Here is a 23,038-nt window from a genome sequence, read left to right on the forward strand (position 1 = left end):
CCTTTGTGTTTGAACATGGTGTTTGTTATGGACAAATTGTGACGAGCACAAAAGTCCAATAACAAAACACCACTCGGGTTCAGATCCGGGCGGCCATTCTTCCCAATCCCGCCTCTCCAGGTTTCACTGTCGTTGCCAACATGAGCGTTGAAGTCCCCCAGTAGGACAAGGGAATCACCCGGGGGTGCACTTTCCAGTACTCCCTCGAGTGTACCCAAAAAGGGTGGGTACTCTGAACTGCTGTTTGGTGCGTAAGCACAAACAAGAGTCAGGACCCGTCCCCCCACCCGAAGGCGGAGGGAGGCTACCCTTTCGTCCACTGGGTTGAACTCCAACGTGCAGGCTTTAAGCCGGGGGGCAACCAGAATTGCCACCCCAGCCCGTCGCCTCTCACTGTCGGCAACGCCAGAGTGGAAGAGGGTCCAGTCCCTCTCGAGAGAAGTGGTTCCAGACCCCTTGCTGTGCGTCGAAGTGAGTCCGACTATATCCAGCCGGAACTTCTCCACTTTGCGCACTAGCTCGGGCTCTTCCCCCCCCCCAGTGAGGTGACGTTCCACGTCCCAAGAGCTAGCTTCTGTAGCCGAGGATCGGACCGCCAAGTGCCCTGCCTTCGGCTGCCGCCCAGCTAACATTGCACCCAACCTCTATGGCCCCTGCTACGGGTGGTGAGCCCATTGGAGGGGTGACCCACGTTGCCTCTTCGGGCTGTGCCCGGCCGGGCCCCATGGGAACAGGCCCGGCCACCAGTGTTTAATCATCTGTCTCAATTTTTTAGTCTTTTTAAGGTGGAAAAAGTTGCAATTCCCATCCATCCATCCATTTTTTACTGCTTTTCCATTTTGGGGTCGCGGGGGAGGCTGGAACCTATCCCAGCTGCACTCGGGCGGAAGGCGGGTACACCCTGGACAAGTCAGTCGCTAATGATATTTATCTGTGAGGATCAATATTAGCTGTGCTCTTACTCACACACATGCAGCGTATATAACATACAAAAAAACTGTTTAAAAAATTCAAATCAGATTGGACTATAAAAACATTTGAGAGCTTCGGGGGGAGTGGCCTGCGGGCCTGCAGTGAAGCGGGGTTTGCCAGGATGGGCCTCGAAGTCAGCGACAGGTGCGTAGATGGCCCACCAGGCCTTGTTATCTAATCACCTGTCGCTCTGTATAAGCAGCAACCTGGAGGAGAGACGTGGTTGGAGCTGGCGTGAGAGCGAGAGCGTGCCTGTCACCACGACAAAAGAAAATTGCCGGAAAGCAACCGACAGTTTTATGAAAATAAAACTGTATTGAATCATGAAACGGGCTCGCAGGGAAATGCTTGGTGGTCAGGAGGACCCGCTGGAAGAGAGCTATGTCTCCCGGCTGGCCAGGAAGAGCTGGACAAAGTGGCTGGGGAGAGGGAAGTCTGGGCTTCCCTGCCTAGGCTGCTTCCCCCGCGACCCGACCTCGGATACGCAGAAGAAGATGGATGGATGGATGGAAATCAAAATCCCTGTCTCGTGAGTGCGACCATAGCAGTGTCATGTCTTTTTGATCATGTCTTGTTTGGCTATGTTCTGTTGACCTTTGGACTCTTTAAGTTCCTGTTTTTTTCCACTCCCTTGTCTGGTTTCATTGATTACTCATTGTGTCCATCTGTCTCTGATTTGTGCTCGCCCGCTCACCTGCTTCCCGAGCACTAATCAGAGGCAGTATTTAAGCTCGTCTTTGCCAGTCAGTCGCCCTGGCGTCATTGTGTTCTGTCCATGCCAGTTTTTTCATGCCAAAGTCCATGCTACTCTTGTCAAGCCATAGTAAGTGTTGTTTGATTTATGTTATGTAGTCTGTTTATGTGTTAGTTTTGTTCCTTAGTCAAGTTGTGCTTCCACTGTGAGCACTTTTTGTTTGTACCTTTTTTTAGTTAAAATTAAATCATGTTTTTACTTAAACGCCATGTCCTGAGTAGTCCGTCTGCCTTCCTGGGAGAACAAGGCCGCAGCAAGCTGCGACCCCCCCATCCTGACAGGCGGAAGGCGATTTCGTGTACATCTGCCGTGTTTGAACATCCTGGACGTTCAATGCATACGATTCCATCTGGTCCGTGATCGTTACTTGATTAAATGAAAATACATATTTAATGGAGCATCTTTCAATTGAGTCCATTGATTTTTTTGACAGTTAATATCAAACTGTCACGCTCCACTGCCCGCCCACACACACAAACACACAAACAGCTGTCAAGAGCCTCGGACGTGTCACAATTTCACCAACATTTGTACTATGCAGAACTCTTAATGTCACCAAGGCCGCATTAATGCATGGGCTTACCTGGGCTATGCCCAGGGGCCCCCACCCAATCAGGGGCCTCCGATTTTTGGGGATGAACTGCAATGATTGGTCTACTAGGAGTAGCAGTTGTGTACTCTCTCTCAGCTGCGTTGTTTTTAGCTATTGCTCCGTGCAGGGTGCGAATCCATGTCGCCGGTGTGAGAGTCGAGCATGCTACTGCTACTGAGCTAAAAGCACGGGCAATCTCACAGATCGCTAGCACTATTCTTTAAGTTGACTGGCCTCTGTTACACTCGCGCAGACGTGCATGCGCCCGTCGCGAAGGAGTAGTTTTTATGAACAAAGTTATTTGAAAAATGTGATATTTTTGAATTGTTGCTGCTCTGTTGAGGTAAATCATGTTGTTTTTCGCAAACTGTATTTGTTACGGTTCAAATACCTGCTGCCTCCACTGAGCACACCTCGGGAAACACCCACGGGCGTTCTTCTCCTGCAGCAGTTGCGCCTCTGCGGCTGCACTTACTCTACTATCAACACACCTGACGCTGATGAGATCCCTGCCTTCATAAGCCAGCGCATCCTGCATTCCAGTGCCAGAACGTAGCTACTTATCAAGTACAGTAACCCATACACATCTCTAGCTTCCTTGCCTACGTGCTTCTTTGTTCTTTGTGTTTCCCCTCCTTTGTGCTCATTGTGTCTTGTCCTGTGTCGTCATCCAGCAGCCTTCGTCATCCCCTGGTTTCAAGCTGTGTGTCCCGTCTCCCCGGATCCCCTCTGGGCTTCTTACTGCCTTCTCGGATCTCGGCCTCACGCATACCCCCGGACAATGACGCCTTGTTCCAGCCCCTGACCACATGCCTGTCCCCGGACCTCCGAGCCTGCCTTGCCCCTTCTGGACTTCGGCACCGATCTCAACAACATGCACCTTCAACACTACCCTGTAACACTCCACATATAATCGCTACACATAGTCACACCATATACATTTGGATTAGTCACACACTTCATTTATACATATTAATAGACACGCTGCAAGCTAACGACGTCCCTGCCTCTGTGCCGTCTCCTTTTCCCACTGTACTGTTACAGTTTTTGGGGCGAGGGCCCAAAACCTCCTCAACCCCAGGGCCCGTACTTAGGCAAAGGCGAATAACATCAGGGTGGTTCTAATAACGGGTAAAACAAAGTTCCAGCTACAGATTAGTATTTACAGCCATGAAGAAGCTGTTGTAGTGTGCATACACACGCTGCATCACCATGACAACACATGATCACGTGACAAGCACTTTTTCAAATTTAAAATGTTGTTTTTTTCATGGATTTTAATGACTTTAACAAGTGTTAGTAAAGCTCCATATTCCATGATTTTCACACAACCAAAAACAAGATGTTTTTTTTAGTAATGAACCTGCCTTGGTTCCTGACTTAAAGGCCTACTGAAATGAGATTTTCTTATTTAAACGGGGATAGCGGGTCCATTCTATGTGTCATACTTGATCATTTCGCGATATTGCCATATTTTTGCTGAAAGGATTTAATAGAGAACATCCACAATAAAGTTGCAACTTTTGGTGCTAAGAGAAAAGCCCTGCCTCTACCGGAAGCCGCAGACGATGACGTCACATGTTGATGGCTCCTCACATATTTACATTGATTTCAATGGGAGACTCCAACAAAAACAGCTATTCGGACCGAGAAAACGACAATTCCCCCATTAATTTGAGCAAGGATGAAAGATTCGTGTTTGAGGATGTTGATAACGACAGACTAGAAAAAAAAAAAAAAATTTTTGATATTTTTAGACACATTTACTAAGATAATTCTGGGAAATCCCTTATCTTTCTATTGTGTTGCTAGTGTTTTAGTGAGTTTAACAGTACCTGATAGTCGGAGGTGTGTCCACGGGTGTGTTGACGCCAATGTCTGAGGGAAGTCGACGGCAGCTGTATGGGCAGCACAAGCTCAGCTGATATCCGGTAAGAAGCGACTTTTTACCACAATTTTCTCACCAAAACCTACTGGTTGACATTCGGTTGGGATCCATGTTCGCTGTGATCCATAGTAAAGTTTCACCTCCGTGAATTTTAAACAAGGAATCACCGTGTGTTTGTGTGGCTAAAGGCTAAAGCTTCCCAACTCCATCTTTCTACTTTGACTTCTCAAATATTAATTTAACAGATTTCAAAAGATTCAGCAACACAGATGTCCAAAATACTGTGTAATTATGCGGTTAAAGCAGACGACTTTTAGCTGTGTGTGTGCGCACAGAGCTCATATTTCCTAACAGCCCGTGACGTCAAGCGTACACGTCATCATTACGCGACGTTTTCAAGAAAAAAGTCCCGGGAAATTTACAATTGCAATTTAGTAAACTAAAAAGGCCGTATTGGCATGTGTTGCAATGTTAATATTTCATCATTGATATATAAACTATCAGACTGTGTGGTGGGTAGTAGTGGGTTTCAGTAGGCACTTCTGCCTAAATTACGCAAGGTGGGCATGTCGGCCGTCCGGATGGGAGAATAAAAACGAGAGGAACTTGTGTAACTTCAAGCATATAAAAAAGGCACAAGCAACAGAATAGGACCCTAAGTGGGAAATGGGGACAGATACATTCAGTACCTCCTGTAATTCAATGTTCTTGTCCCACAAACCACACTGTCAAACTTTTTATCCGCAAATCCTCCCACCCCCGATTGAGAGTTAATGCAACATGGACAGACATTGTTAGTTTTACGCCTGCTAAATACTCGTTTGTTCAGTTTGTTCAGCAGGGCCGCCCCAGGCTTAATTGGGGCTTTTGCAAACGAGTCAAATCTTTTTAACGGCTCTTTTAAAGTGAAAGATGAGAACTGATTCACCGTTGCGAGCTGTTCGTTTACAAGATATTTTCTACACAAAGTGCCTAGGCATGTGCACGGCATGCGATTGGACTGGAAAATGAGTCAGAGTTAAACGAAACGTATTAGAATTTGAAAGAACCGCTCTGGTTCTACTGTGGATTAGTAAAGGGGTTCAGGTGTACAAAAAACAGGTAGGATAGCACACATTTTTTTAACATTTAAATGTGTCCTAATTGTTATTGTTTTATATGCAATTGTAGACGGATTATTATTTACTATTTTCATGTGTTTATCTGTACTTGTGATCCACAAAGTTTTTTAGGTGAGAGCAAATCTCATTGTCAATGCATATGTGGAATATGGCACCACCTTATGGAGCGTTTACAATGAAAACACATAAGCCAAAATCAATTGTTATAAATATTTCAGAAAAACTCCCACCAATATATATACTTTATGTGTCATTTTGAATTATTCAGATCCAAATCTTGTATTACTCTTTGTAATTGTTTCCTTGATAAAAACAAGTTCCATCCATCCATCCATTTTCTACCGGTTGTCCCTTTTAGGGTTGCTGGGGGTCATTGGAGCCTATCTCAGCTGCATTCGGGCGGAAGGCGGGGTAAACCCTGGACAAGTCGCCACCTTATTGCAAGGCCAACGCAGATAGACAGACAACATTCACACAATAGGGCCAATTTAGTGTTGCGCATCAACCTATCCCCAGGTGCATGTCTTTGGAAGTGGGAGGAAGTCGGAGTACCTGGAGGGAACCCACGCAGTCACGGGGAGAACATGTAAACTCTACCAACCGGCATAGCTCGGTTGGTAGAGTTCAACAATTAGTTTCCTAGTTCAATTAGTTCAACAATTAGTTTCCTCGGTTCCCAAAGGTTTATTGAGTGTTGTTAAAAGAAAAGGTGATAGCTCGGTTGGTAGAGCGGCCGTGCCAGCAATTTGAGGGTTGCAGGTTCGATTCCCGCTTCCGTCATCCTAGTCACTGCCGTTGTGTCCTTGGGCAAGACACTTTACCCTACTGCTCCCAGTGCCACCCACACTGGTTTAAATGTAACTTAGATATCGGGCTTCACTTTGTAAAAAAGCGCTTTGAGTCACTAGAGAAAAGCGCAATATAAATATAATTCACTTCACTTCACACAGAACGATTCCGAGCACAGGATCGAACCCAGGACCTTCGTATTGTGAGGCAGACCCACTAACCCCTCCACCACCGTGCTGCCTGTATCCATCCATCCATCCATTTGCCACCGCTTATTCCCTTTCGGGGTTGCGGGGGGCGCTGGCGCCTATCTCAGCTACAATCGGACGGAAGGCAGGGTACATCCTGGACAAGTCGCCACCTCATCGCAGGGCCAACACAGATAGACAGACAACATTCACAGTCACATTCACACACTAGGGCCAATTTAGTGTTGCCAATTAACCTATCCCCAGGTGCATGTCTTTGGAAGTGGGAGGAAGCCGGCAAGTTATTTCTAAAAAATTTAAAATAAAATTTTAATCTATGTAACAAAGAGCCAGTCATGCAAAAGAACGGTTCTTCAAGATCAGACACCTTTAAAGAGTCATAATTCCCATCTCTAGCTCTTGGTAGAATTGTTTTTGGACCCTCCTTCTTTACAAAATATTTCTATTAATGTGAAACATTTTTAATCATTTTTTTAATCAAACTTGAATTTAATTTAATGTATAATTTCTACTAAAACAAATCATGGACAAACAGAATGTTCGTTGATAAAAAATGTTGTGCAAAATGAGAATTAATCTTCCCAACTCATCTCCTACTGGAACTTGAAACCCAGTACTGTACTTTAAAGACAAGCACTAAGGCTGTGCTCTGGAGCAAGAGGAAATTTGCCGTTCTATTTTTATCGGTGACGGAGCAGGAACCAGCTTGGAATATACTTTACAGTCAAATATCATATGAAGCACCCTGTCACTCATTAATTTAAATTTTACTTGCGTTTCTTCACGCAAAAGTAGTAGATGATAGCACAGACAGAATTCGGCCAATGCCTATAAAGGTACAAACCCCGTTTCCATATGAGTTGGGAAATTGTGTTAGATGTAAATATAAACGGAATGCAATGATTTGCAAATCGTTTTCAACCCATATTCAGTTGAATATGCTACAAAAATAACATATTTGATTTTCAAACTGATAAACATTTTTTTTTTGCAAATGATTGACTTTAGAATTTGATGCCAGCAACACGTGAAAAATAAGTTGGGAAAAGTGGCAATAAATACTGATAAAGTTGAGGAATGCTTATCAAACACTTACATGGAACATTCCACAGGTGTGCAGTCTAATTGGGAACAGTTGGGTGCCATGATTGGGTATAAAAGCAGGTTCAATGAAATGCTAAGTAATTCACAAACAAGGATGGGGTGAGGGTCACCACTTTGTAAGCGAATTGTCGAACAGTTTTAGAACAACATTTATCAACGAGTTATTGCAAGGAATTTAAGGATTTTACCATCTACGGTCCGTAAAAATCATCAAAAAGTTAAAAGAATCTGGAGAAATCACTGCACGTAAGCGATGATATTACAGACTTTTGATCCCTCAGGCGGTACTACATCAAAAAACGACATCAGTGTGTAAAGGATATCACCAGATCGGCTCAGGAACACTTCATAAAACCACTGTCAGTAACTACAGTTGGTCGCTACATCTGTAAGTGCAAGTTAAAAATCTACTATGCAAAGCCAAATCCATTTATCAACAATATCCTGAAATGCCGCGGGCTTGGCTGGGCCCGAGCTCACCTAAGATGGACTGATGCAAAGTGGAAAGGTGTTCTGTGGTCTGACGAGTCCACATTTCAAATTATATTTGGAAACAGAGGACTTGGTGTCCTCTGGAACAAAGATGAAAATAACCATTCTGTCATGACGCGGAGTCGAACCCACGTTTCCTCGGCGGCTGGAGCTGCGGCCGCCTCTGCTGACAGCACGCCAAGATGCGCCTCTTTTGACAGCGCGCCAAGATGCGCCTCCTTTGACAGCGCACTCAGACTTGTCCCCACTCGTGCTGAGCGCAGCACGCCTGCGCAGCAACAAGCCTGTAGTCAATCAACTATCGACACACCTGAACTTGATGAAAGGGAGCGGCATAAAGACCAGCAGACCCAAGGAACCTTTGCCAGAACGTCGCTAACCTTCCCGTAAGCTTCACGTCTGGCATCCCCTTCACCATGATTTCCTCACCTTTGCTTTGCTCTCTCTCTGTGTATCCCTGGTTCATGTCTCTTTGTGTGTTCACAGTGACTCCCCTGCCTTCCGTGATCAAGCCTTGTCCTTCGACATCCAACCGGATTCCTGACTGCCCTCCTCGATCCACGACCTCCCTGCTCGGACCCAGACTACACTGCCTCGCTCCTCCCCACGACCCATTGCCTGTCCACGAACTGCCTCTGCGTCTTGCCCCTCGTGATTCGACAAAAGATTACAACCAACACTCACAGACAACAACCCTTGGTAACATTTACATTATTAATATTACACATAGTCACACTCATTCACTTAGAGTAGCATACACGTCACATATTTATCAAAGGTTTAAAATAAACCTTGAAAGAACCGCAGTTCTGTCCTGGTTGTCGCCTCCTTCCCTTTGAACATAACACATTCGGATTGTTATAAGTTCAAAAGCCAGCATCTGTGATGGTATGGGGGTGTATTTGTGCCCAAAGCATGGGTAACTTACACATATGTGAAGGTACCATTAATGCTGAAAGGGCTATACAGGTTTTGGAGCAACATATGTTGTCATCCAAGCAACGTTATCATGGACGCCCCTGCTTATTTCAGCAAGACAAGTGTTAAAACAGTGTGGCTTCGTAAAAAAAGAGTGTGGGTACTTTCCTGGGCCGCCTGCAGTCCAGACCTGTCTCCCATTGAAAATGTGTGGCGCATTATGAAGCGTAAAATACGACAGCAGAGACCCCGGACTGTTGAACGACTGAAACTCTACATAAAACAAGAATGGGAAAGAATTCCACTTTCAAAGCTTCAACAATTAGTTTCCTCGGTTCCCAAAGGTTTATTGAGTGTTGTTAAAAGAAAAGGTGATGTAACACAGTAGTGAACATGCCCTTTCCCAACTACTTTGGCACGTGTTGCAGCCATGAAATTCTAAGTTAATTATTATTTGCAAAAATAAATAAAGTTTATGAGATTGAACATCAAATATCTTGTCTTTGTAGTGCATTCAACTAAATATGGGTTGAAAAGGATTTGCAAATCATTGTATTCCGTTTATATTTACATCTAACACAATTTCCCAACTCATATGGAAACGGGGTTTGTACTTAATTGGGTATCCATCGCTAGCACCACGGATTACAGGGCCCTACGTATGGCGCAGGATCTGAGTATATATGTGGGCGTGATAATAAAAAATTGTTTACCCGTAAGAATGTCCAATGAGAATATTCCTCTTGCGTGCATATCTCTTGAAGATAAGTCGTATGTCCTCTGCCAGAGCATAAAATGTGTAGGCTGCAGGTATAAGAGGTGCTGAGCTGCACCCGTGACCTGCAAGATCCGGGGCGATCACCTCGTAGCCCAGTCGAGAAAAGAAGTCCAGCTGGCTCCTCCAGATGTCCAGAGAGCCTCCAACGCCATGAATGAAGAACAAAGCGACGTCCGCATGCGTTTCTTTACATGCTGATATTTTCCTCTCACAGTCGATCACCACGGTACGCTTCGGTTTCCGCCTGCATCGGTTCTGCGACGCTTCGGCCTGAAAAACGACGGGTGCGTCTCCTGATCCCGTCTCAGAAGTCAAAACTTTACCCGTCCTGATCGAGTCCGGCCGGGCGTCAGTGGCGTTAACGAGCGGTGACGATTTGCCACAGTCTGTCAGTTCAAGCTCCACCGTGCTGTTTGGTTCTGTCTCTCCATTCTGGCACGTCTTCAACTCCGCCCCTGCCTTGTCGCCCAGGTTATCGATGAACAGCTGTCCATTGCAGTAGACTGAGATCCTTCTTTTGCAACTGACACACCCGCCCTGACCCAACGGTTGATCCACCACAGACCGCTCGGGAATGGCATGTCGAACACGGATGACCCGGCCTGGTTTCACCTCCACAAACTCATGACCGTCGGCAGGTTCGGAGGACTCTGCAGGAACCACGACGTTTGTTGACTTTGAGGTAAGGCAGCAGAGAAAACCTTCCATAAAGCTGGTCAGCATAGCTGCATTTAAACACACAAACACAACCGTGACCAAACATGACACTTCAGAATTATGAGCTTGAGGGACAGTCACTGTTTGTACAGATTGTTATGTTGATATAGGAAGACACCTGCTTGACCATAGGTGTCCAACATGCAGCCTGCTGGTAATTCTTAGTGACCCGCGGCACTTTTTAAAAATACTACAATAAATAACCCATGAAAAGACAAATAGAAGAGCAACAGGTGTAATGTAACGAGAAAATGTTGCAATGTTGACGCTGATAACACAAAGCTGCCATGCAGGCAGTTTTAAAAAAATAATAAAAACATACTTGTGATCCAGATCATGTTTTGTTTAGTTAAGTTCTGTTAGTTTTGGACTCCCTTAGTTCCTGTTTTGTGCACTTTGGGTGTTTGTTTTGGTTTCCATGGGTACTAATTGGTTTCACCTGCCTCTGATTAGTGCTCTGCACGTTCACCTGCTGTTGAGCACTAATCAGAGAGCTATTTATTCACGTTGCTCACCACAGTCGGTGTGGCTTCATTGTTTGCTATACGCAACAGTTACGTTTTCATGTTCCTGATCCTTGCTCCCGTGTTTCCTTAGCTTCCCGTGCGATCGGCACGTTTTTCTTTTGTTTGTCCTGTGTTTTTGGTACGTTTATGATTTATTAGAAATAAATCATTTCCTAACTCATGCTGTCGTCCGGAGCCGTCCGTCCTGCATTCGAGGTGGGTAGAGTAGCCAGAAATTGTACTCAAGTAAGAGTACTGTTACTTTAGAGATGTATTACTCAAGTAAAAGTAAGGAGTAGTCACCCAAATATTTACTTGAGCAAAAGTAAAAAGTATGTTGTGAAAAATCTACTCAAGTACTGAGTAACTGATGAGTAACCTGTTCATTTAATGATGATGGTGTTTATTGTTTTGTCGTTTATATGTTCTGATCATGTTTAGTTCTAGACTCGGCCGATCCCTGTTTTTGTGCACTTCCTGTTTTGTCTCGTTTCCATGGTTTCGTCATTTGTTCACCTGCTCTGGCGTCAGGCCCACCTGTGTTCTAATTATTGTTTGAGTATATAAGCCTGCGTTATTCCTTATTTCGTCCTTGGTCCATTGCTTGCTTTTCGCAACACGTCACGTTTTGTATCCTGTGTCCTAGATTATTTTGTTCTGCCTTAGCTTCACATGCGTGCGGCACGTCGTTGAGTGTTATTTCTGTTTCCTGCTAAGTTTTAGCATTAGCTTTCCGTGCGGTGGCACGCGCTTTGTTTTTCCCTTTTTGCACCAGTGTTCTTTTGTTTTATTATATTAAAACTTATTCTTACCTGCAAGCCTGCTGACTGGTCGTGTGTGCATCCACGAAGTGGCAACTCTGCGCAGCAAGTGCGCCGCGTACGCGTGACAGACGGCAGCAAGTAATGCACAAAAACATAAAAATAGCAATGAACAAATTCAGAGCCAGGAATATGTCTTAAGCAACTAAAACAATAAGCTTTATCAAATAATATATATTTGGTTTTACACTGTATTGAAAAAAAAAAGTGGAAAATGAATTTTACCTTTGCAACCTCATTATACTATTGGCTAAGTTTTATATTCATAAACGTAAGTTTATCAATACCCGACCTGTTTTTTGTGCCTTTAAAAAAGATTTAGAACTCTACATTAAAACACTCTACCTCTAACAACCAAAAAGCTGTTAAAACTATGAAGCTGTGTTCCAAATGTATTTGCTGAGATTGAGTGAACCTATGGCTTTGCACTTTATTTTATATCTATATTTTTTGCATCTATTTTAGTTACTTTGAATTTACAACCCCCAGGCGCTGTTTTGTACGTTTTTTATACTGTTTTGTGCTGTTTTTGTACTTACTTTGATTATTATTTTCAACTGTTTGTAAATGTTGAAATTTATAAATAAGGTTTATAAAAAGAAAAAAAAAGAAAAAAGTGTGCTGTTAATCATGTGACCGCCTGGCTCTGTTTGATTGGGGAAACGGAGTCAAACGTCACCAGTGACTGCATTTGATTGGTGAAACGCAGGCATGTAATAGATCATACTTTGAAGGTCTGTAAGACAAACAAAACAAACAAAGCGTGCATTACCAGATCGATAAAAATCAGTAGCGAGCTGAATGTAGATAAATGGAGTGGAGTAAAACTAGCGTTTCTTCTCTATAAATATACTCAAGTAAAAGTAAAAGTATGTTGCATTAAAACTACTCTTAGAAGTACAATTCATCCCAAAAGTTACTCAAGTAGATGTAACGGAGTAAATGTAGCGCGACACTACGCACCTCTGATTCCGGGAGAACAAACCCCAACCCGACCTTGCCAAACGTGACAATACTGTCGACAAATAGATCTGAAATTGATCTCGAGTTTTAAGCATTTAAAGTAAAAATAACGCGATTGGACTGGAAAATGAGTCAGAGTCAAAGGAAACGTATCAGAATGTGAAAGAACCGCTCTGGTTAATTGTTCTACTGTGGAGTAGTAAAGTGGTTCAGGTGTACACACACCAGGTAGGATAGTACACATTTGTCTAAACATTTACATTTTTATTGTTTTATATACACTTGTAGACAAATTATTATTGATTACATTCATGTGTTTATCTGTACTTGTGATCCACACATTTTAGTAGGTGAGAGTAAATCTCATTGTCAATGCATATAAGGAATATGGCACCACTTTATAGAGCACTTACAATGAAAAAACATAAGCCAATTTCAATTGTTATAAATATTTCAGAATAACTCCCACCAATATATATACTCTATGTGTCATTTTGAATTATTCACATCCAAATCTTATCTTATTATTTTTATTTTTTTCCTTGATAAAAAGAAGTTATTTCTGAAAAAAACTATTTAGTTAATTAATAAAAAGTTTTAGGGGACGGCGTGGTGAATGCTGGGAGAGTGGCCGTGCCAGCAACCTGAGGGTTCCTGGTTCGATTCCCATCTTCTACCAACCTCGTCACGTCCGTTGTGTCCTTGAGCAATACACCTCACCCTGGCTCCTGATGGTTCGTGGTTATAGCCTTGCATGGCAGCTGCCGCCATCAGTGTGTGAATGTGTGTGTGAATGGGTGAATGTGCCAATAGTGTCAAAGCACTTTGAGTACCTTGAAGGTAGAAAAGCGCTGTACAAGTAACCCTTTTAATTAAAAAAAAATCAATGTAACAACAAGCAACTCTCAAAAGAACAGTTCTTCAAGATCAGGCTCCCTTCAAAGAGTCATAATTCCCATCTGTAGCTTTTGGTAGAAATCTTTTTTGACCCTCCTCCTTTACAAAATATTTCTATTAATGTGAAACGTTTTTTAATACTTTTTTATATCGAAAGACACCTGCTTGACCAGAGGTGTCCAAAGTGTAACCTGCAGCTAATTTTTAGTGGCCCGCGACACATTTAAAAAATACTATTATAAAAAACCCATAAAAAGCAGAATAGAAGAGCAACAGGTGTAATGTAACGAGAAAATGTTGCAAAGTTGACGCTAATAACACAAATCCGCCATGCAGCTGACAGATAGATCTGAAGTTGATCGAGAGATTTAAGCGTTTAAAGTAAAAATAATATATAATGATTATACAAGTTATATTGAACACTTTTCTGGGGGGTTACATTGATAAAAACAATGTTGTTGTGGATTATTTACCTATTTAAGAATTAAATTACTTCACATTAAAATGGCATTTTTTGTTATGACAATGCATGGTTATGAAGTTGATCTGTGGATATTTAAGTGTTGAAAGTAAAAATCAAAACATTAATATATGACTTATATTAACACTTTAATTACTGAGACCTTTGTGGGTCCCCGGGACCTTTAACAGTAACCAAAATTAAGGGGAGCCCTAAGGGTGTGTGTATATATATGTGTATATATATATATATATATATATATATATATATATATATTTCTCAAAATGGCCTGCATGCTTTGATTTTTTAGTGTGCAGCCCTGAGTGGAAAAAGTTAGGACCCCTCTCTATCGACTTATACACAAAAACATGCTTGTGGCCTCATTTTGGTCTTTAAAATACCAATTTGGTACTAAAATCGGATGGAACGTAAACAATAGCTATCCCTATTCCTGCTGACCTTGGACGGGAGGCAGCGTACGGACAACCTTTGCTTGTTTGATGCTACCCTCGACCCATTATAGGAGCCGAATATGGTTTCAGACCATGTTGGTTATCATATGTTATGTGTATGCATGTTGCCATCACTTTTCTATCAAATTTGGTTTACCAGTTATTCCAGGTCATTACATTTTTAAAAGTGTGCGGCTAGGGTCACAAAATAGTGTAAACTCACAGCCTTCATAACAACATTTTTTGAGTTATATTTATGACTGTCAACATTAACACACGTGATTGATAAAAACTATATATAGATCGCATTACCATAAATGAATGAAGATTAATCACAGTGTTAGTTTTCATTCGATTCTTTGTGTAACGATTCGATTCAGCATCAATTCTCGATTCACAATCTATACACTGGATGCCAGTTCTATGATTAACTACATTCCTCCATAAAAAAGATAAACAGCTCTGATCAAATTCCTATATTATTTAAAAGAAAACTGGTTTTGTTTAGTAAAATGCCCCCCAGACATTTAATAAAGTCAAATATAAATAAGGCAACAAGAGAAGTATCCCACACTTTTCTTTTTTAAGGCAAATCTGTGCATGTACAAAACCCAAAACCAGTGACATTTTGTGACATTTACATAAGTAGAACACACTAGTAATTTAAATAATTAAATTATATCAATTAAATGCTAACTACATCGGTATTTCTGCCGCAACCACAACATTTTAGAAGAAAAATGTTTTTTTATATATTAGCCGCAGCACATATTAACACAGACAGCTTTCGTAAATGTTTATTTACATACCGAATTTGTTCTGTTAATAAGGTTCAAAATGTTTATCAGGATTCTTCATCCTTGTACTATGTTGAAGTAGGACTCTGGTAAGCTACAAAGCCGCACCGCTTGATGGAACGCGGAGCATTCCAGCTACCATAGTCAGACGTACTGTGCTTTAACATACGGGTATTATTATGCTGTGTGTATAAGGACCTCAAATTAGCACCAATTAGGAGACATATTATCTGGCGTTTTCTTTTGCAATATTTTGCAAAACCATCTTTACCTACCAATTGGTACCTGCTGATTTGTATTTGGGATCTGCAAAATTCTCGAAAATGTGCACACATCCGCAATTGTTGCTCGCGTCATACTTAACAAGCTCCTTCTTCTTCTCTATCCTCTCGTTGTGTGGCATAAATCCTCCGCTGTTGCCATTTCCAATATAAAGTAGTGTACAGTTCTAACTTATATCTGTCAATAGAGAGTCCATATGGAAGCGCTTAAAAATTCCGGAACAACAAAGATGACGGGGAGAAAACGCTGGTGAAAATGGAGCCACATAAATAATATTGCCAACAAAACGGCACATACTGAAGGCAGCTTGAAGATGGTTTATAAAACATAATCAAATCCAGTGTTTTTCAACCACTGTGCCGCGTACAGTCTGGTGTGCCGTGGGAGATTATGTAATTTTACCTATTTGGGTTAAAAACATTTTTTGCAAAACTAGTAATTATAATAGATAAATAATGTGCCGTTGTTGAGTGTCTGTACTGCAGTGACGTGCGGTGAACTATACACCAGGTGAGGCATAGATACTTTTGGAGGTATTTTTCTTCTTTTTTTTAACTTAAATTCATATGAGCAGTTCTAAGCATTGTTGATTTAGGTTGCACATTAGAATAACAGGAAAAGGAAGGGAGTAATTGCTTTCATAAAAACGTTATCATAATGATATTATGGTGTGACAAATTGGTCCTAAAAGTATTTGACAAAGTTGTTATTAAATACGTTTTGGTCCCATTTTCTTTTAACAAAATAAAACAAGTATTGTGAGTGTATCTACCTCTCTGTATTTGTATCTGAAGCAGCAATAACACCCACAAACGCTGGCTTACTCTAATAAAAATGCCATGTTTGTTATAAATACAGTTTAAAAAAAAAAAAAGAAAAAAGGCTGACTTCTGCTGGAGAGACATGTGTCTGCTAGCTTTAGCGCCCCCATTTTTCCTAGTGTGGCGAGTCAGATTACTGCTGAGATTACTTGCTGCCTCATGGCCTGCCTTGTCCCCGTGGTATCGAGCACGCGCCCCCTCTCACGCACACGCTCAATAGACTTTGTGTATAGCTGTGGAGGCACCACCTGTGTCTGCCTCACTTCTGGTCTGCTGCGTTATTTTGATCAGGAAACACAGAATTTCCCTGATTTTCACCATGAAAATTATCGAAATATACAGGAACCACACCAAAATCACATAGAAAGCATAGACCAAAATAGAAATATTCAAACTTATTTTATTGCTCCGTTTTTTGAACATCTCATAAGCCTTTTACCCCTCCTGGTGGCAAGGTAAGGTACTGCCTCACTTGCCTCCCCTGACAGCACGTCACTGCTGTACTGTCTAGAGCTCAGCAAAGTAACCGTATAATACTCTTCCATATCAGTAGGTGGCAGCAGGTTGCTAATTGATTTGTCGTGATCACAATATGCGGACGACAGAGGGAGGCAGCGTGAAGGTAAAAAGGTATCCAACGCTTTAACCAAAAATAAACAAAAGGCAAGTGCCGATAAAAAAAAGGCATTGAAACTTAGGGATAGCTATGCAAAACAAAACTAAAACTGAACTGGCGACAAAGGAAACAAAAACATAATGCTGGACGACAACAAAGACTTACAGCGTGTGGAGCAGACGGTGTCCACAAAGTACATCTGTACATGTAATGACAATCAACCCACAAAGAAGGATAGCGTCTGCACAACTTAAATAGTCTTGATTGCGAAAACAGAACAGATGCAGGGAATAGTTATGGTAATTATAGTCTTCAAATTATGTGTTGTTGTTGAGTGTCGGTGCTGTCTAGAGATCGGCAGGGTAATAGTCTTTCATATCAGTAGGTGGGAGCAGGTAGCTAATTGCTTTGTAGATGTCGGAAACAGTGGGGGGCAGCATGCAGGTACAAAGGTATCTAATGCTTAAACCAAAAATAAACAAAAGGTGAGTCCCCTAAGAAAAGGGAATGGGATGGCTATGCAGAACAAAACTAAAACTGAACTGGCTAGAAAAGTAAACAAAAACAGATTGCTGGACGATAACAAAGACTTACTGAGGAGCAAAGATGACCTCCACAATGACAATCAACAATGTCCTCACAAAGGAGGATTAAAAACAACTGAAATATTCTTGATTGCTAAAACAAAGTAGATGCAGGAAGACATGAAACTGCTACAGGAAAATACCAACAAAAGAGGAAAAGCCACCAAAATTGGAGCAAAAGACAAGAACTAAAACGCGACACAGAAAACCACCAATAAACTTGTGACAGTAGACCTACTTTGAGACAAGAGTTACTGACAAGCATGGTTGGTTATGGTTTGAATTCATAGACTTTTTAATTGTCAATATTGGCTGCTGAGTTTAATTTTTCAATGATTTCTGCTGGTTGTGTGCCATGGGATTTTGTTCAATGAATAAAATGTGCCTTGGCTCAGAAAAGGTTGAAAAACACTGATCTAGTCAACAGTTTGACCAAAGAACAACTATTGCAGGATGTGTCAACCAGTGTTTTTCAAGCACTTTTCCACGGCACACTAGTGATACTGTCTGGTGTGCTTTGGGAAATTATGCAACTCCACCTAATTGGTCCCAAAAATATTTTTTTGCAAATCAATAATTATAATTTGCAAATACTCTGCCGTTCCTCGTGCTGTGTAGAACTCGGCTGTATAACTGTGATCCCAATATGCAGACCACAGTGTGAAGGTAAAAAGGTATGTAACGCTTAAGCCAGAAAGGGAAAGGCAATGAAGCATAGGGATGGCAATGTAAAACGACAGTAAAACTGAACTGGCTACAAAGTAAACAGAAACAGAATGCTGGACGACAGCAAAAACTTGTAGCGTGTGGAGAAGAGACGGCGTCCATAAAGTACATCCGTACTGTCCGTACATGACATGGCAAGAAACAATGTCCACACAAAGAAGGATAGCAACAACTTCAACAGCCTTGCTTGCTAACACAAAGCAGGTGCAGGGAATAGCTCTCAAAGGAAGACATGAAACTGCAACAGGAAAACACCGAAATAACAGCGCGAGACAAGAACTAAAGCACTACACACAGAAACACCAACACACTCAGAATAAGGCACAAGGAGGACCTGGTGGTTTCATTTTTTAACGTTTTCTGCTGGTGGTGTTCTTCCGTATTTTTAAATGGAAAAAAATGTACCTTGCCTCAAAAAAGGTTGAAAAACACTGGCGTAGACCACAAGGAAGTGTTTTAAATGCAGGAAAAAAAATCATAATATGACTCCTTTAACAAGCTTTATAATCTGGTGCACATTTTGTATGAAAATAGACCTGAATAGACTCGCTCGTCGGCAATGCGCGTTATAATCTGGTGCGCCCTATGTTGCAAAAAATATGGTACATATGCTGACTAATAATAATACAAACCCCGTTTCCATATGTGTTGGGAAATTGTGTTAGATGTAAATATAAAAAAATATATATATATAAAAAAATGATGTAAATATAAACGGAATACAATGATTTGCAAATCCTTTTCAACCCATATTTAGTTGAATATGCTACAAAGACAACATATTTGATGTTCAAACTGAAAAATATTTTTTTTTTGCAAATAATCATTAACTTTAGAATTTGATGCCAGGCACACGTGACAAAGAAGTTGGGAAAGATGGTAATACATACTGATAAAGTTGAGGAATGCTCATCAAACACTCATTTGGAACATCCCACGGGTGTGTGTGCAGGCTAATTGGGAACAGGTGGGTGCCATGATTGGGTATAACAACAGCTTCCAAAAAAATGCTCAGTCTTTCACAAGAAGGGATGGGGCGAGTTTGACCTCTTTGTCCACAACTGCGTGAGCAAATAGTCAAACAGTTTAAGAACAACGTTTCTCAAACTGCAATTGCAAGATATTTAGGGATTTCAACATCATAATATCATCATAACACCATAATATCATCAAAAGGTTCAGAGAATCTGGAGAAATCCCTCCACGTAAGCGGCATGGCCGGAAACCAACATTGAATGACTGTGACCACAGACGGCACTGTATCAAAAACCAACATCAATCTTTAAAGGATATTACCACATGGGCTCAGTAACACTTCAGAAAACCACTGTCACTAAATACAGTTTGTCGCTACATCTGTAAATGCAAGTTAAAGCTCTACTATGCAAAGCAAAAGCCATTTATCAACAACATCCAGAAACGCCGCCGGCTTCTCTGGGCCCGAGATCATCTAAGATGGACTGATGCAAAGTGGATTGCAAATCATTGTATTCCATTTATATTTACATCCAACACAATTTCCCAACTCATATGGAAACAGGGTTTGTATTTTCAGGTCAAATGCAGTGACTTTTTCACAGTACCAGTGCGGTGTCAATACAGCCAGTAAGTGTGCAACACACTCAATGAGGTGTCGGTTTCTAAGTAGCTATCAGTAACTCATTCCGGTGCATAAATTGAGGCAAAAGTTAGGAACTGATGTTAGTTTTTCACATATTTATCGTGCTTCACGTTAAAAGCTGCACACCAACAAAAAAGGGGTGTTAGGTGATTACCAACCATGGCAACAAAAGTGCACCATGCAGGGTCTGCTGTGCTCTGGCATTATCTACCCTTCCTGTTACTTTCCTCCCTGACTAGAGGGGATTATAGATGTGTCTAAATCCACACAACACAATCTGTCTAAGGACTCTCCTGATGTAAACAGTCCCACTCACAGTTATCTGTCACATTACTTACGTTTACTCCTGTTGTTCCAACACAGTGTTTTGGATTTCATAATTCATTGATTTATTGGACTTTTTCTTTTGGTGTTCTTGTTTAAGATTGGATTTTTAGCCAAACTAAAATGAGCATATTGTTATTACCGAAAATTTAATTTGAAGGTCACTCAGAGATGCCTTATAATTTCCTGACTTTTAAAGTGCGGCACGGAAGCCATTTATGGGCCGCCGCACATTTAAAATTACTATTACAAAAATACAAATTCAAAACATAAAAAAAGTGGTATAAAAAAGTAAACATGTTAAATGTAATGAGAAAAGGATGCAATGTTAAACATAATAACTTTTTCTTTTGTCATTACTCAAAAAATAATAATGATTCAAAATCAATGGTTTTATGAGTTATTAACCTATTGAAGGCTCCAATTACTAAATGTTCCACTTTGAAATATTTTATGGGAGAAATTAGGGGTGAAACGATTGAGCGATATATCGATTTATAATTTCAAGTACATTGATCTGTGCTCGGCAGGTTTGCCTTTCTAGAGATAGGTATCGATCCATCCATCCATCCTGTCATGATCCGTGGTCCGGATCATGTTTTTTGTATTTTCTGTTAGTTTTGGACTCCTTTAGTTCCTGTCTGTGCACCTCCCTGAGTTTGTTTTTGTTGCCACGGTTGCAAATTATGTTCACCTGGCTCTGATTAGTGTTTGGCCGCTCACCTGCTCCCCGAGCACCAATCAGAGGCATAATTTAAGCCCATACTTGCCAACCTTGAGACCTCCGGAAAAGTCGGTTTGTATCACAGGAGAACAAATCTCGCAACAAGCTGCGACCCCCTCCCCCGTCATGACACATCCATTAATTTTCTACCCCTTGTCCCGTTCGGGGTATCGTTTAAAAGAGAATTGATCGATTTGATCAATACTAGAAAAAATAAAACATTGGCTTTAAAGAGGAACTCCGCTTTTTGGAGGAATTTTGCCAATTGTTCCTAATCATTATGACGGACATGACGATGGATCGATTTTTATTTTATGCATTCTAAATATTAAATAAATGTAAATAAAAGTCTGCTTACTGAGGACCCAATGGGAACTCCACTATTCTGCCCATAAAACCATTCAAAAAACACCAACAATACTAATTTATATTTCATGACTTTAATATTCTCGGTGGAAGAGGGGTTAGTGCGTCTGCCTCACAATACGAAGGTCCTGAGTAGTCAGGGGTTCAATCCCGGGCTCGGAATCTTTCTGTGTGGAGTTTGCATGTCCTCCCCGTGAATGCGTGGGTTCCCTCCGGGTACTCCGGCTTCCTCCCACTTCCAAAGACATGCACCTGGGGATAGGTTTATTGGCAACACTAAATTGGCCCTAGTGTGTGAATGTGAGTGTGAATGTTGTCTGTCCATCTGTGTTGGCCCTGCGATGAGGTGGAGACTTGTCCAGGGTGTACACCGCCTTCCGCCCGATTGTAGCTGAGATAGGCACCAGCGCCTCCTGCGACCCCAAAGGGAATAAGCGGTAGAAAATGGATGGATGGATGGACTTTAATACTAACCAAGTATTGGTGATATTGTTATTATAAGTGCTAACGCAGATGAACTATTTATATCTGCGCCGTGATCACTTCCGAGTGTGCCTATGTTTACATCATCAATTGGTCTGTTGCTTCCTCGCTTCCCTGCTTCATGTAAATTTATTGAAGATCAGAAATCACCTGAAAAGTAGATGGTTAAGGATATAAAAATGGGAATATATGAACATCCCAGCGGTCGGTATCCGAATGACAGCAGACTTTGTACAGTTAGTAATATATTATAATTTATGTTGGCTCTCATGGAGTCTGTAGTGAGTAATAATAAGTGATGAAGAAAAAAAAACAAAAGCAGACGTTGCCATGCGTTTTTTTAAATGAATGTGCCGTGTATCCTTAAAATTATCAAAATGTGTAAATAATAAATGTTATTATAAATGTACCTGTTACTACATTACATATTACTACATTACATCCACAGTGCAAGAAGGGGTGCTATTGCTGGTCTTTTCTACCCACAGCCATAAGACTTTACAACGCACTTATGTGATTACTAGGATGGTTTTTTTGGTTGTTTTTTTTTGTAGGCGGTGTGCAATAAAAATGTTAGTGTTTTTTTTTTAATCTTATATATTTACATACATATTAGTGAGCAATATGTAGTATTTATTACTATTATTTTGTTTTTTATTACGCTTTACTTCTGTTACTGTATGTAAAAACCTGCACTGAAACAACATAATTTCCCCATTGTGGGATAAACAAAAGTCTATCCTATCCTTATGTACTTACACCACGTATATAAAACACTAATGGAGGTGTTTGGATGTTTTAGGCGCTCTATAGGCGGAATTAAATGGCTCCAATAGGCTCCATTGTAATCGGACATTTGATCAAATGTATTTATTATTTAGAATGCATGTTAAAAAAAATCCATCAGTCGTCATATCTCCCACAATGACTGTGAACAATAAGCAAAATAACCTTTGAACGGCTGACTTTATATAAAGTTTAGCACTTGCAATAATAAAAATGTTAAATGTTAACTCTATTTTCCCGTCTGTGGCGTCTTCTGAACTAAAAAAGGGTGATTAGCTGCGTTTTAATATCCTAACTTTCAGCTACGACACGATTGCAAAAGCCACGACAAATACAAACGCCACAACACAATGACAAAGCCACAACACAACTTTAAGCCACAAAAGATGCAGCCAGCCCAATGAAGTGACAGCGGTGCAAGTTACTGAAATGCAGCGATTCCCAGAACACAAAGACAAATCATTTCATGAGAAAC

General features: G+C 41.2%; 1 protein-coding gene across 1 annotated transcript in view; it reads right to left on the reverse strand.

Annotated features, from left to right (window-relative positions):
• The window catches only part of abhd8b (abhydrolase domain containing 8b), a 53,348-nt gene that overhangs the window by 21,047 nt on the left and 9,263 nt on the right, over positions 1 to 23,038 (reverse strand). Inside the window, exon 2 of the mRNA XM_061883496.1 lies at positions 9,553 to 10,342. Within this exon, the coding sequence (XP_061739480.1) occupies positions 9,553 to 10,340 (788 nt within the window). The 5' untranslated portion in view covers positions 10,341 to 10,342. The remainder of the gene's footprint in view (positions 1 to 9,552; positions 10,343 to 23,038) is intronic.

This window comes from Nerophis ophidion, linkage group LG22 (genome assembly GCF_033978795.1).
Source record: "Nerophis ophidion isolate RoL-2023_Sa linkage group LG22, RoL_Noph_v1.0, whole genome shotgun sequence".
Classification (NCBI taxonomy): domain Eukaryota; kingdom Metazoa; phylum Chordata; class Actinopteri; order Syngnathiformes; family Syngnathidae; genus Nerophis; species Nerophis ophidion.